Below are 14774 nucleotides of genomic sequence, written 5' to 3'. Positions count from 1 at the left end.
TTTAAAATATTAAACATTCTATTAACCTGCATTTTACATAGCTTTAAGGATGTATCTAATGTTAACAGTGAATTTTCATGCATTATTATGTGAAAAATTTGTTGGTATTTATGGGAGTAATTTTGATACCATCCCCTATGTGAGTGACCTAGAATTAAGGAATAAAGGTGTATTCTGGCATTTACAATTAAAAAAAAAAAAAGCGTAACACTTGAGATGGGAAGCAGAGCTATCTGAAAGCAGAGATTGCAAGATGGTAGATTGAGGACTAAATTTAAGTTCAAGTAAATAAAACTTTTAGGTATATTTTAGTTTAAACTTGAGATATAACCTTAAAATCAAGGTTTTTTTTTTTAGCATCTACTAATTATTCATTGAACATTATATCAAAAACCAACAATACAAAGAAAAAAAAGATAAGTTGTTTATTTTTTTCTTAAAAACTAAGGGTATATAAGATAGTATATAAAAAGCAGGGCAACATTCCAGAATAACAGAGTCAATCAGCTGTTGCCCCCTGATTTAATGGAACAAGAGGCATATGACCTCTTACCTGGGTCCCTAATGTTATGTCAAATCACTCATTTATTTTACCCATATAGCTGGTTTGCAGCCCATCCCTTAAAGAGACAAAAGAAGTTGAACTTATCGGATAAATCATGTATCAATAAAAAAGGGAGTTACAATAGCAATAAACACATAGAAAAAGAATCACAGAAGCAAATGTTTATACTGTCTCCAAAATCATTAAGTAAGCATCTTGTGAATGAACAGAAATATTCAGTATATGTAGGATATAGATATATGCATATGCTGTATAAGTTCTTTATACAAAAGCTCTTTATGTACAAATTTGGCTCCTGTAAAGAGCTTTTGTATAAAGAACTTACACAGCTCAACACCAAAATGCCAAATAATTCAATTAAAATTTGGGTAGAGGACATAGAAAGACACATTTTCAAAGAAGACATACAGATGACCAATAGACACATGAAAAGATGCACGAATCATTAGGAAAATGCAAATCAAAATCACAATATCACCTCATGCCTGTGAGAATGGCTAAGATCAAAAACACCAGAAACAACAAATGTTGGTAAGGATGTGGAGAAAAAGGAACCCTCTTGCACTGTTGGTGGGAATTCAAATTGGTACAGCCACTGTGGAAAACAGTATAGAGGTTCCCCCCAAAATTAAAAATAGAATCACCATATGATCCAGTAATTCCACTAGTGTGCATTTACTGAAATAAAACTAAAACACTAATTCAAAAATGCGCCCCTATGTTTATTGCAGCATTATTACAATAACCAAGATATGGAAGCAACCTGAGTGTCCATCCATAGATGGATGGAAAAAGATGTGGTGTATATATACAATGGAATATAACTCAGATATAAAAAAGATTTTGCAACAACATGCATTGATCTAGAGGGTATAATGTTAAGTGAAATGAGTCAGAAAAAAAATACCATAGGATTTCCACTCAAATGTAAAACTTAAGAAACAAAACAATTGAGCAAAGAGAAGAGATGAAAAAAACCCGTCTTAAACATAGAAAACAAAGTAGTGGTTGCTAAAGTGGGTAGGGGGATTGGTGAAATAGGTGAAGAGGATTAAGAGTTTACTTATCACGTGATGACCTCTGACTAGTGTATAGAATTGTTGAATCATTCATTATATTGTACACCTAAAACTTACATAACACTCTATGTTATATACTTGAATAAATACACTGGGCTCTTGTAATTCAATGTAGCTCCTACTTCAAATATATTCGGATTGTAAATGTGTGTGTGTGTGTGTGTGTGTGTGTGTGTGTGTGTAAATAATACATAATGCTGAGTTTCATACATCATTTTCTGGCTAGCTTCATTAAAATTAGTTTCCTACTGTCTTACTACTCCCTACCATTCCAGTTCCGAGATCCAAACAGAACCTGGAGTAATCATGAAGCCACCTTGAAGGAATTTCCTAGTCATTCAACTGACATTCTTTAGATGACAGTCAATCTTTCTGTGGCTTGTCCCTTCAAAAAGTAACAGTTGGTTCAATTTTGAAAGACTCATAAAAAGAAAAGTTTATGTAGGCTAAGATCTATAATGTCTAAGCAAGACCAATGTTAATGACTGCAATGATAATGAAAACAATGTCTTCTGAATAAAGGAGCTTCTGCTTACCAGGATAATTAAGAGAGGCAAAGGAAAGAGCCTGAAGATTCTGAAGATTCTGAAATCAAGTTGCATTACTGGAAATTAAATATGGTGTATTTAATGGCTAGGAAAAAAATGAGTGTTTGTGGATATATATGTATATGTTCATAGGTGTGTAAGGCAATGGGAAGGGTGTGGTGAAAGATGAGATGGAATATCATAGAGAGGCTTATAAACCAATGAGTATTCAATGAAAATCCATTGGGAAGATTTAAGTGAGAGAGATATGATGATTATATTAATATTTTAAAATTATTTTGGCTATAGTGTGGAGAATGGCTTAGGACTGGGGATGAGAAGTAGATACAGGATAATCAAAGGAGATTTACTCAATGGATTTCAGAAATGAAAATGTGGAATTTTAATCTAAGTTTTAATGAGACAAAAGTGGATAAAATGGAATATATCTGGAGATAAAAATATTTAATCTTATGATGAATTGAATACGAAGGATGAGAAGAATAAATTGTAAAGTATAACTTTCAAGATCAATACACTATTGTAATGTATACCAAAGATTTTCAATTAATTCACTGTTTTTAACTCTTTAAAAATATTATGTACCTACTTTATGACAGATCCTATTCTAGATGTTAGGATTACATATAGTAATGGTCAAAACAGCAAAAATAACTGCCATCAAAATTTACTTACAGCAAAGAAAGTTACAGAGTAGATAATAAACATAATAGGCAAGTAAATCATATAACAATTTAACAAAGATATGCACTGTGAGAGTGAAAAAAAAAAAAGTATTGTGTTGAGGATCCATGGTGGGAGTGGAACAGTAGATTGCAATTACCAATACATTATGCATTCAGTAGATGGCATTTGAGCAAATTCTTGAAGAAATTTAGGAATTGAGCGATACAGGATATCCAACCTAAGAACATTTCGGCCAAGAGAACATTTCAGAAAAGACCTTACATTAATAGGTACTGATGGGTTTTACAAATACCAAAGCATCCCTAGAGAAGAGTAAGGGAGAAATTAAAGGAGAGGAAGTCAGAGAGGAGACCAGATCTTTTAAATCCTTGCAAGACATGAGAAATTTGTCTTTTCTAATGGGGAACCACTAAATATCTTTGATCAGAGATGTCATGTGATCTAATTTATGTCTTAGAAGATGTATTCTGGCAATTGTGCAGTGATTAAGAAAGTAAAAAGACCAGTTAGGAGGCTACTGCACTAAATCAGAAGAAAAATGATAGTGGTTCAAAAGTAGGTACTTAAAGTCAAGCTGATGTAAGGTAGTTAGCTCCTAGAATATGTTGAAGGTACATTCAACAGGATGGCCTGATTTGGGAATTATGAAAGAAGAAGGACCAATAGTAACGCAAAGATTCTTTAAAAGATTTATTTATTTATTTTGGAGGTAAAGGGGCAGAGGGAGAGAAAATCCTGAAGCAGATTCTCTGCTGAGTGCAGAAGCCCCATGCGGGACTCAATCTTACACCCTGAGATCATGACCTGCACCAAAACCAAGACTCAACCATTTAACCCACTGAGTCACTTGGGCTCCTTGTAACTCCAAGATTTTTACTTTGAGCAAATTTAATTTGTCATTAAATGAGACTGAGAAAGTAGATTTTGTCAATCAAGAGAAGTTTATTTTTAGGCATGCTACTTTGGGAACATTTTTAAAACTACCCTAACTCCCTATCCCTGGGGAGTCTGCTTAAAGATTATTTCCCTCTGTCCCTCCCCCTACTCAAGTGCATTCTCTGTCTCTAAAATAAATAAATAAATCTTTAAAAACTCTAAAAGAAAAAGCAAAGTAAACAGTTGAACAGAGCCTGATAGCAATTTGGTAGTTGTTAGCATGCAGGTACATGTTAAACCATTAAACTATGTAAACTTTATAAGGAAGTGAGAAAAGGTAGAAAAAAGAGGATCATGGTCAGGGCCTACATGCATTCTAATATTCAGAGAGAAGGAGAAATGATGAAGTAAAAAAGACTCAGGTGTGAGAGAAAGTAAGAGACCAATAAAAGAATAACTATATCGGTGACTCATCTTAGAATCATTTTCTATTTCAGGGTTATTATTACATAAAATGATGTAACAGACACAAAAGATCTACTTAAAGTTTGTTTGGAAAGACTGATGTTACTATGTAGAAAACGGTTTCTCAACTTTTGACATTTCAGTCAGGATCATTCCTTGTTATATGGAGCTAGCCTATGTACCGTAGAGTTCTAAGCAGTCTCGCTGGCCTCTACTATACTCACCAAAGATTAGCAGCACACCTCAGTTGTGGCAATAAAAAAATATCTCCAGACATTGCCAAATGTCCCCTGCAGTGGGGCATCATTCTCAGCTGAGGACCACTGACGTAGAAGCACTGAGTGTTCTCTGATGTCTGCTTCCTCTGCAACTTTCAGCATTTATCAAGGGCCTTAATTAATATGTCACAAAACTTACTGAACACCTCCTTGTCCTCATTTCCTCGATCTTTTGGCAGTGCTAGAAATATAAGCTCAATCTCTTTCTCAAAATAGTCTCCTATCTTAGTTTCTGTGACACCACGATTTCTTCTATTCTCCTAATGCACTTCCCACTCACTGTTGTCATTTTAATCTGGCTTCAGAGTTTGGTTCCAGTGCTTCTTTATGTCACCTGTACTCTCTTCTTGGTAATCTAGTCAGGCTTCATGTTCTAGACATCTCCTCTATTCTTCTATTCCTTAAAATCTCTAATCCAGAGACTAAGATCAAGCCTTGAATACACCATTGACTATTTGACAACTCACTTGGATTTTTTACAACCCCTCACTTGGATCTCAGATTTACCATGACTGAAACTGAACCCAGAATTTATTATTTTCCCTATTCATCAAGTTGTAAAATCTAGGTCTTAGGTCCTTCCTATACTCATTTTTTATATCCATTCTATTTGCAAGCTTTGTTAAACTTCTACTCTCTCCATCCCATTTCACTGAGACTATAATATTGTAACCTCCACTATTTTTGCACCAACTTGGAGCACAATCCTCCTATGTGATCTCTTTCTGTTCCAGATTTTCTCCCACCAAATCCATTCCCTACATAAATGTAAAGTAGCTGTCTTATACGTAAATAACATTACTTTCTCCTCATCTTTTAGGTCTTTGCTCAAATCTCTTTCAATGGGCCTTTATGGATCATCCTATTCAAAGAAGTCTTAACAACATCTGAGTTTTTCTTTCTTGGTCTATTCTGTATTTCCTTCAATATAATTTTCAAAATTGGAATTTTTGGTATTTATTTATTTATTTATGAGTTTACTTGACATTGTCTTTGTTCCGCAAAATATAAGCATCATAAGAATAAGACTCTGTTATCATTTTGTATCCTAGGAACACAATACTAAACCTAACAAACAGAATTTCTTAAATAAAGCTTTGGGTATGAATGAAAAACTTGACTGGTTCACCTTAAAATGCTGTACAATATGTTCAACAATATCCTCAGGATTATTAATTGAGGAATCTTATGCTTTATGTAGTCCTACAAGATCTATGTTCAATAAAACTTTAAATATTGATCACAACTGTTACAGAACCATTTAACGCCAATCAACATATATTGTGGAATGCCTGTCTTATGCAATCAGCAATAATCAAGTCACAACATGGCAATAACCTAATGATTTGATAGTTTTATATTTTTTCCAAAGAAATCAGAATAAATGATTTTTGTTGTTAAACGGTTTGAATAAACTCAGATGGTTTGAAAAGTATTCTTGACAAGTAAGTGTAGATAATTTCAAGGTAAAGTTATAAAGATTACCATAAATTTATAAAAATAAATTAAAAAATGGAAAAAGAAACTATCAATTTCTACTAGTTTCCAAAGTCCTAAAACAAGACTTTGTTTTTGACAAAACTTGTGTACACACATATACACACATAAACTTATTTGTGAGCACACCTGCATACCTCTGCACTTGTGTGTGTGTGCATGTATGTGTGTGTGTGTGTGTGTGTGTGTGTGATGTACACACAAACCCATATATGGGGGTTTGTGGTTTATAGCTAGGACCCCAATTAAAGATGGAAAGCTATTAAATAAAACTTAGCTGGATATTTCTTAAAAGCTTTCAGGGAAAAATAATTGCCTAATCAACTTACTGAAGAAAAGATATGATTATTAATGAATAAAACTATAAGCATGTTCATTCTGAAACCCTCTTTTGCATAATAGAGAATATGCCAAAAATGGTATCTCATTTTCACTTCTCAAAATTAGGTAGATCAGATAAACCATTTGTTTTGCTCTGGAATATTTAGCTCTTTAATGGTAAAAATCTAATCTGTATTTTTAAAATCATTTGCATTTCTCCAAGCATTGACCTATTTTATAGTGCTTGTCATCATGTACTTTGCTGTACAACATTTTATACTAGAAATGATAAATTGCCAGAAAGTATGCACAATTGTATAATGCTATCATATTCTGTTCTGACTACTAAAATTCAAATTCAGAAATCTCATTATGCTTCACATATAGATTGAATCATGTCAGCCTTTTAAGTTTTAAATTATTTAATTTTCTTAAAGGAAAAAAAAAATCCATCCATTTTGTATAGCCCAGGGGACTAGAAAATCATAAGCATTTCTATCTATAAATAACTTAGACTGTATTTGAAATTTAAATTTATAATCATAATTACTATTCAAGCCATTTTCACAGATTACAGAAGAGTATTCCCTTCACGACTTCCAAAAAAAATCATATTGAAAATTACCTTCCTTTGGAATGGACTTCAGTTAACATTTAGTTGTCTGACTAATATTCTTCTGATTTCTGATACAACATATTTTCTTTACTGAGATGGAAATATGCCAATATTTTCAGTTTCTCTGAACGTGCTTTCAAGACATCCTAATATCCCATGGCTAATTTCTTCCATTTGTTTCACTGATAATGGGGATTTAACTAAAGTACCCATAGTTTGATTTTTGTATTTTTCTTTCTTTCACCCCTTGGTTCAGAAATGGAAACCGATGTTCCATATTCAGCTCAGGGAAAAATCTTTGAGTTTCATTTTCCCCCGGGTGGGGAATTCACAAGTCAGTATCATTTACTATTTGTGTTGTTGGGGTTATGTAGAGGGTTATGAAAATCAGCCATAATATGGCTGGGGTTATGAAATCAGCCATAATATCTGCCTTGCTAAAATGTTAACACAGAGGCTGCTGGGGGTGACAGAGGGTTTAGGAAAAGGGTGTAAGCCTTTGGAACACCAAGCCTTGTGTGATCACTCGATAATTGGAATGTCATGGGGAGTTACCTTCCCCTAACCTTTCTTAGCTCAGACTGCTGGCTGCCCTGTGATCTAAGAGATATATGCACTGTCCCTTAGACTCTGTTTAGTAGAACACGCAATTAGCATACCGTATCTTTTTTTTTTTTAAAGATTTTATTTATTTATTTGACAGAGAGAAACACAGCTAGAGAGGGAACACAGCAGGGGGAGTGCGAGAAGGAGAAGTAGGCTTCTCACCCAATAGGGAGCCTGGTGTGGGGCTCAATTAGCATACCGTATCTTTTTTTTTTTTTTAAAGATTTTATTTATTTATTTGACAGAGAGAAACACAGCTAGAGAGGGAACACAGCAGGGGGAGTGCGAGAAGGAGAAGTAGGCTTCTCACCCAATAGGGAGCCTGGTGTGGGGCTCAATCCCAGAACCCTGGGATCATGACCTGAGCTGAAGACAGATGCTTAAGGACTAAGCCATCCAGGTACCCCAAGCATTGTATCTTTCCTGTAAATAGATCCTCCCAGTTTCAGTAAAACCCCAGGTCAACATCCCCTGCTTGAGAAACAATGATAAGGATTTGTGATTATCCTGAAGGACCAATAAAAGCAAGTGAAGAGCAAAGTGTCTTCATTTCTGAGTGAAGACCTCCTTGCTTTCTTCTCTCCTTTCACAGCAAAGTTTGCTTAGTAATCTTTCATCTGTTGGTACAGGCATTGCTGGCCATTCCTGGCATTGTGTCAAAACTGAGAAGATGCAATAGATTGTATGCACATTAAACTACTGGATGACTAGCTGATGACTGATAAAAAAACAGATACCATACATTGCAGAGTAATTCAGCGGGATAAAAAAAAAAATCAAATCTTTATCCATAGCTGGACTTCAGAGGAATAAAAACAAATTTTCCAGGTAAACAACTAGATAGACATAAACTATGTCACACATCTTTTGGAAATCATATATATTTACTATCTGAAAGGGGCTTTAGAAATCTTCTACTTCAATATGATAGTTGTTTTTGAGGTAAGTAAGTTGAGACTCAGAGACGTAACTATTCTTTCAAGTTAAAGTCTAAATTTGGTTACATTTTAGCTGCATGGCCATAAATGAGTCATTTACTCATCTAAGAATGCATATTAATTATTAAGAATGTCAGAATGGACTTATTCCAATATTTATAATATTGAGGAATCAGGATTACAAAAAGATTTAGGAAGCAAATAACTGCCCTCATCTGTATAGTCTTAAGTTTTGTTTTATTTTGTTTGCAATGCCTTGATTGGAACTTCTATGGAATGCTGAGTGGCTAAGAACATGGTCGTAAAACTCATGGCTCAGAGGTTCCAATCTTATAATCTTGACATTTGATTAGCTATGATGGAGTCTTAGAAACTGCACCCTAGTGTTACCCACTTTCTTCCTAATGAATCCTGTCTTTCATGAGTAAGTCTGAAAAGAGACAGAAAAACAAAGTCTAGAAGATATAACATATGTAATCATTACAATTACCTTGGCTAATTGAATTTAAATTAAAAAAAAAGACAAAATGAAGTTTCATATCCTATTAGCAAAAGACTAATCTAGTAGCTTTGCCATCATTTACAAAAGATTCTATACCACAGTTATAAAATTAAAAATTAAAATATATAAGGGGAAGCCTGGGTGACTCAGTCAGTTAAGCTTCTGCCTTGGGGTCTCAAGTCACGATCACAGAGTCCTGGCTCCCTGCTCAGTGGGAAGTCTCCTTCTCCTTCTCTCTCTCTCTCCCCTTTCCCCATCTCATGCTCGCTCTCTCTCAAAAAACAAACAAACAAAAATTAAAAAAAAAAAGAGATATATACAGGTAAATATATATAATACAAATAAAACATACACATTTATATATTTCTATGTACAAGAATAAAAACAGTTATCTAACTGTAAGCAAATTTGGCTTTGGGTTTAAAATAAACTTTTTTCACTAGAAGATACTGGTTATATATTAATTATTAATCTCCCCAGATAAAACTAAAATAATTATCCAGTACTTTTCACTGAAAAATTTCTACCAAATGAAAGATGTATTTTTAGAAAATAAAATTCAGAGAAAATTAAGTTGTAAATAATTTTCATGTAATTATATGCATCTTAGAGAAGAACATCTTGTCAATCACCAGCACTATCGTCGGCATCATCAGAAGCATCATTGTGGTCATCACCCCATTAATAGCAAGCCTCTAGAGGCACTTGTCATGTGCCAGGGGCTGTAAACATAGTTAACAGTTCCTGTATATTTATACACACAAGATTAAAAACCCAGGCAAGGTAACTCCATAGTACATACTCTTCAAAACTTCATTAATAACAGTTACCTTAGGAACAAAGTGTTTGCAAAGCAGACTTGTGTTCCACAGGTAATGAAAGCTAAAGCTAGCCAAGACTGAACCAGCTTTCTAGTCTGATAGCAAGTGAGTAAGTGAAGGAAGGCAGAGGGATCTACTAAATTTTATGGCTCTCTCCTAGAACTGTTCTTTATGTAACTTAAAGGTATTGTGTAATGCTCACTGTGTTTGGCAGGGGACGACTTGAAGAAATAGGTCTGATATATATATATATATATATATATTTTTTTTTTTTTGGCTCACAGTGAATTTGATCTAACCTGAATTAGAAAGGTAATATAACTTCATTAAAACCAGAGTACAGCTATCTACCTGATAAAAATGTGTTCCAGATTTCTATCAAATGGTATTCATGCAGTTCAAATCTTTATGGGCGATACTACCACAAAGGATAGTAAGTACTTCCAGATAGGTTCCTCTGATTCTTTTCAAATACAAAGATTCAATTATATCCTACTGTGACAGCACTTGACTTTTTGGTTGTATGGGAATGGGCCAGGCCTCATAAAAATAAGTATTTATCTGTCATTTTTCTCCCCTGTTACCTCAAAATACAAAATACACAATAATTTACATGCCCTAAAAAAAAAAAAAAAAAAAAGTAGTCTACAACCACAAATCTAAACAAATGCTCTAGTTTATTTTTCTCAAAAGGAATAACCATGGTAATCAACATGTCCATCATACACCAGCAAATAATATCACTCTGTTTTGGATGTTCCCTGAAATATAGTTATCAGGAGTCAGAAGAAATGGTTACACAATTGAGTTGATCTCTTGCCCTAGAAGAGTGGTGTATTTCCGATATTGTTCAAAATGAAATAATATTCCCTGCATATTTTAAGTTTATTTTCTAACATGAAAACAAAGTAATGATTCCCAACCTCATTTCATAGTGAAAAAAACTCACATTATATAATGTTAAATAATATAAAACATAAAATGTACTAGAAATATTAGGTATTATTCATTACCATTCTTACATAGCTAAAGCAAAGGTACTTAAAGAAAAACATAATATCATGCAATTAAATTATATGCAGCTGTGAGAATAAAGTAGGGAAATTCTTGATTTCTGTTTAGGTAGATTATTGGGAGAAATAACTGTACATATTAATTACCTCCTATAATCAGATATTGTGATTGATAGATAAAAAAAATAGGGAGGTGGAAAAGTATGAGCCTTCAAATAGTCAATGTTATTTACTTACAATCAAGCCACTGTTTGCTTGCCTTTTTTCTCTGCCATGGATCCTTTTGTAGAAAATTCCGCCTGGATTAAACTGAGTACTCCAAATAATCATATCTCTTTGATAATATACATCCATCCCTGTTATCCTTGAATTATGTTCAATATGAGAAATTTGTTGATGATCGCCACTGTAGTTGAATGGATATATAAAACCCAGGATATCAGTGTCATTAGCAATGTAGAGAACTTGATCTTCAGAGCCTGGAGATTATTATAATAAAATACAAAAATAAAGTAAATTTCAACTAATGTAAAAGCAATAATTGTACTTTTAAATTATCTTGAATTATTATTCTTAACAGTTTCTTGTTCAATAAAAATCAACCAACTTTGTACCATACTATAGTCTCCGTGACTTATTTCTAAAACACACTTACCTAAACTTAATGAGAGTTATTGATGTAGGTTTTCCCAAGACACAGCTTACCTTATGGCTAGGAATCAGGTATTTGTGCTAGATATTCTTTTCATAAAGAGGGATTTCTATTTGATAAATTGCAATACATTATGTTCTAATGCTTTGATCCTCAATATTCAGATGTTATGTTTGTGTACTCATTAAGCCTCAAACATTCCTGACCATTTAGTTTATGCATCCAATTCATCATTTTCTTAGGTTAAGAAATGAAAATTAAGAGGGGGAGAGTCTTCTTCTAATATTCATATATCTCAAATATTCTTCTAATTTTATTATAAAAATATATCAGGATTTACTAGATTTAAATATCATGTCAATATTATTTAGGATCTTGCTAGCGGATCCCTGTAATCTGAAGTTTTGACACCTACAATAAAATACTAATGTCATTTGTATATTGAGACAAGTAAAACCCTAAAGTGAATTGTTAATATATTAAATAAATTATTAATGAGACCATGACGATTGAATTATATATACACTATCTGCAAATTAGAAAAAATAGACTATGAATTCTAGTTCAGCCCTATGGGTTTAATGGTTCTCACTTGGTTATGTTTATCTACTCTATGGCAGGCACTATTCTACAACTTTCATAATTTATCTCCTCCACTTATAGGAAGTAGAGATTCATATTTCCATTTTACAGATGAAGAACTGAGACTCAAAGAGTTTCATAACTTCCCCAAGGCTACAGATCATAAAGGCATAATGCTAGGATTCAAATTCAAGTACATTTACCTCTCTAGCCCATCCTTAATCCACTACATCATGTTGTTTTCCACCTGTAATAACTGTTTTATTAACAATGTCCAATCATGTCCCGTAACTTAATAATATTTGTTATAATATTATTTAGTAAAAACCAGAGCACAAAAATTCATAACCAAAAAAGTCCCAAATACCTGTTTAAGTTTTAAAAATGATATTTCTAAGTAAAGGAGGTCTGAATTAAAGCATGATTTTATTTCAAAACCTTTTAAATTCTTACTCAAAATTCCATTCTCCTTATAGTGCTAACCTTTAACCCTTTAAACTGTTATTTTTATCCATTATATAATAATATTTTTCATATACACTGAGAGCAGGCCATAAAGAGAGATGCTTCATATTCTATCACGTTGGCTTGTAAACTTTTCCCTTCTTCTGACAGATTTTTCAAACATGAAAGTGGTTTTAACAATAACCACATATTTGATAATCATGTCTATAAATCATCCCAGATTAGATTAAGAATGACAACAAACCAATTTCGCAAATTAGCCAATATTAAAAAGAGATTTTGTTATATTTTCAGGCATGGAGCTATTGCTAAAATATAATATGAAACATTGTTTTCCCCATAAGATATTTATAGCAGTTATAATAGAATTTGAAATAACTGTTATAACCTTACCTTTTGCTATGCAGGTGTTATTCTTTTCCTGAAAATTCTGGTCACACACACATTTATATGACCCTTCCATATTGATACATTGGTGGGAACATGTGCCAAACACCAAACATTCATTAAGATCTAGAAGAGAAGAGCTCCAAATAGCATCATCATACCTCCAATTTCCGTTTCTGTTCTTTCCACATTTAAAAAAAGACAAATTTACTTTTCTTCCTTCAACTTATTTCTATTTCTTTTATTGTCCTTCTAAAACTCTCAAGTATATGATTTGCTATGTCATATTTTCTGGCCGTAACAATTTTTACAATAGTTTCACTGTAATAATTCATCAATTGTTTGTACGTTGCTTTTTAATACACTTAACACATTGAAAGAGCCCTTTCAAACTTCCCTAGTATTTTCATTCATTCAAATGCTTCTTGAGGTTTCCTTTTGAGACTGTTTCTGATTACCTACCTCCATACATTTGTACATATCATATACGGTCCTATAAGCCCCTTGCCCACCTTGACCTAAAGAATTTTTATTCATCTCTTAAGATCCACATGCATAAAACATTTCTTGTTCTCCACCAACGTACATCCATCCCACAGTTTCTCCACTATTTACTATCTGGGTGTTTCTCTCTTAGAACACTCTATGTACTATATATTATATATGTAGTCATATATTCATACCCCCTACTTGACTGTCAGCCCCTGGAGGGCATTAATTATTATTAATTTTTTTGTCTGTGTGTTACACAATTCCTGGCCAAAAAATGAAGATACAGATACAACTGTAACACACTTCTGGCTTCCTATACACAAAGAAACAATGTTACAAGAAGGGCTATGTGAAATAAACAAACAAAAGCAACAAAACCCTGAATGTCTACAAATAAATGGATACATGTGCATTATAAGTAATAAATAAATAAATCACAGGCAATATTCTGTTGTTTAGCACATGCCTCTAATTTTAATGGCTTATGCAGAGCCAGCAATGATGTCAGGTGACTCTAGTGAATTACTACTTTCTCTCTCTATTTTCAGTCAGCTTAATTCTTCTGCTTTTTTTTCATGTCACCCTAATTATGTAATAAATCTGTGAGATAATTCCTTCTTTTGAATTAGAAAATTTAAGAATAAGCACAGCAATAATAATTATCTTTCATTTAGCTCTCAACTGTGTTCCGAAGCCTTAGTGGTAGAGATCAGGACTTTCCCAGGGACACTTGCAATGACAGGGGCGAGGCTCAAACACAGGCTTTCTGATTCCTTTGTGTCTACTATGATACTTTGCCCAAGGTGAACTTAGGCATTCATGACAATTTATTTCTGTGTTTCATTGAAATATAGGACAAAGAGATAAAGAAAGCTGTATTGTTAGTGAATACCATACCAGGGACAAAGCAAAATACATTTTATTGGCACCTGGCCATCAAAAAAGTATTACAATAAATACATTTGACTGTTTGACATCTGTAACTTTGAACAGCATGTTATTTGATCTTTCATTTCCCTTTGATATGGAGTCAAAATAAGCAAAAATCTACATGATTTGATAAAAATTTTGGGCCCCTCACATGGCCTTATATTGGCCAGAATCACCATTTTCTCTTCATCTCTATACTAATGCCAGGGGGTCCAGCTCACTCAGTTTGTAGAGTATGTGAGTCTTGATCTCAGGGTTGGGTATTTAAGTCCCACGTTGGGAAGAGAGATTACTTAAAAGTACACACACACACACATACACACACACACACACACACACACTAATGTTGATACTGTGAGATTTCGTAAGGGGTGGAAGAATCTCACACATGTCCAAGACATAGAACAGTGCCCGACACACAGCAACTGTTAATCCATTGTACTTCTCTGCTGTT

The 14774-nt window shown here is 33.4% G+C and overlaps 1 protein-coding gene across 1 annotated transcript in view; it reads right to left on the bottom strand.

Moving 5' to 3' along the window:
- Window positions 1–14774, bottom strand: part of LOC111140884 (LDL receptor related protein 1B) — a 1957146-nt gene that overhangs the window by 118431 nt on the left and 1823941 nt on the right. Inside the window, exons 77-78 of the mRNA XM_022493131.1 lie at window positions 12905–13024; window positions 11050–11291 (exon numbers count right to left, since the gene is read on the bottom strand). Coding sequence (XP_022348839.1) covers window positions 11050–11291; window positions 12905–13024 — 362 coding nt within the window. The remainder of the gene's footprint in view (window positions 1–11049; window positions 11292–12904; window positions 13025–14774) is intronic.

Source organism: Enhydra lutris, unplaced genomic scaffold (genome assembly GCF_002288905.1).
Source record: "Enhydra lutris kenyoni isolate GAN:26980312 unplaced genomic scaffold, ASM228890v2 scaffoldscaffold1, whole genome shotgun sequence".
NCBI lineage: Eukaryota > Metazoa > Chordata > Mammalia > Carnivora > Mustelidae > Enhydra > Enhydra lutris.
The sequence above is the reverse complement of the archived record's forward strand: the minus strand, read 5'-3'. Positions and strand labels throughout refer to the sequence as shown.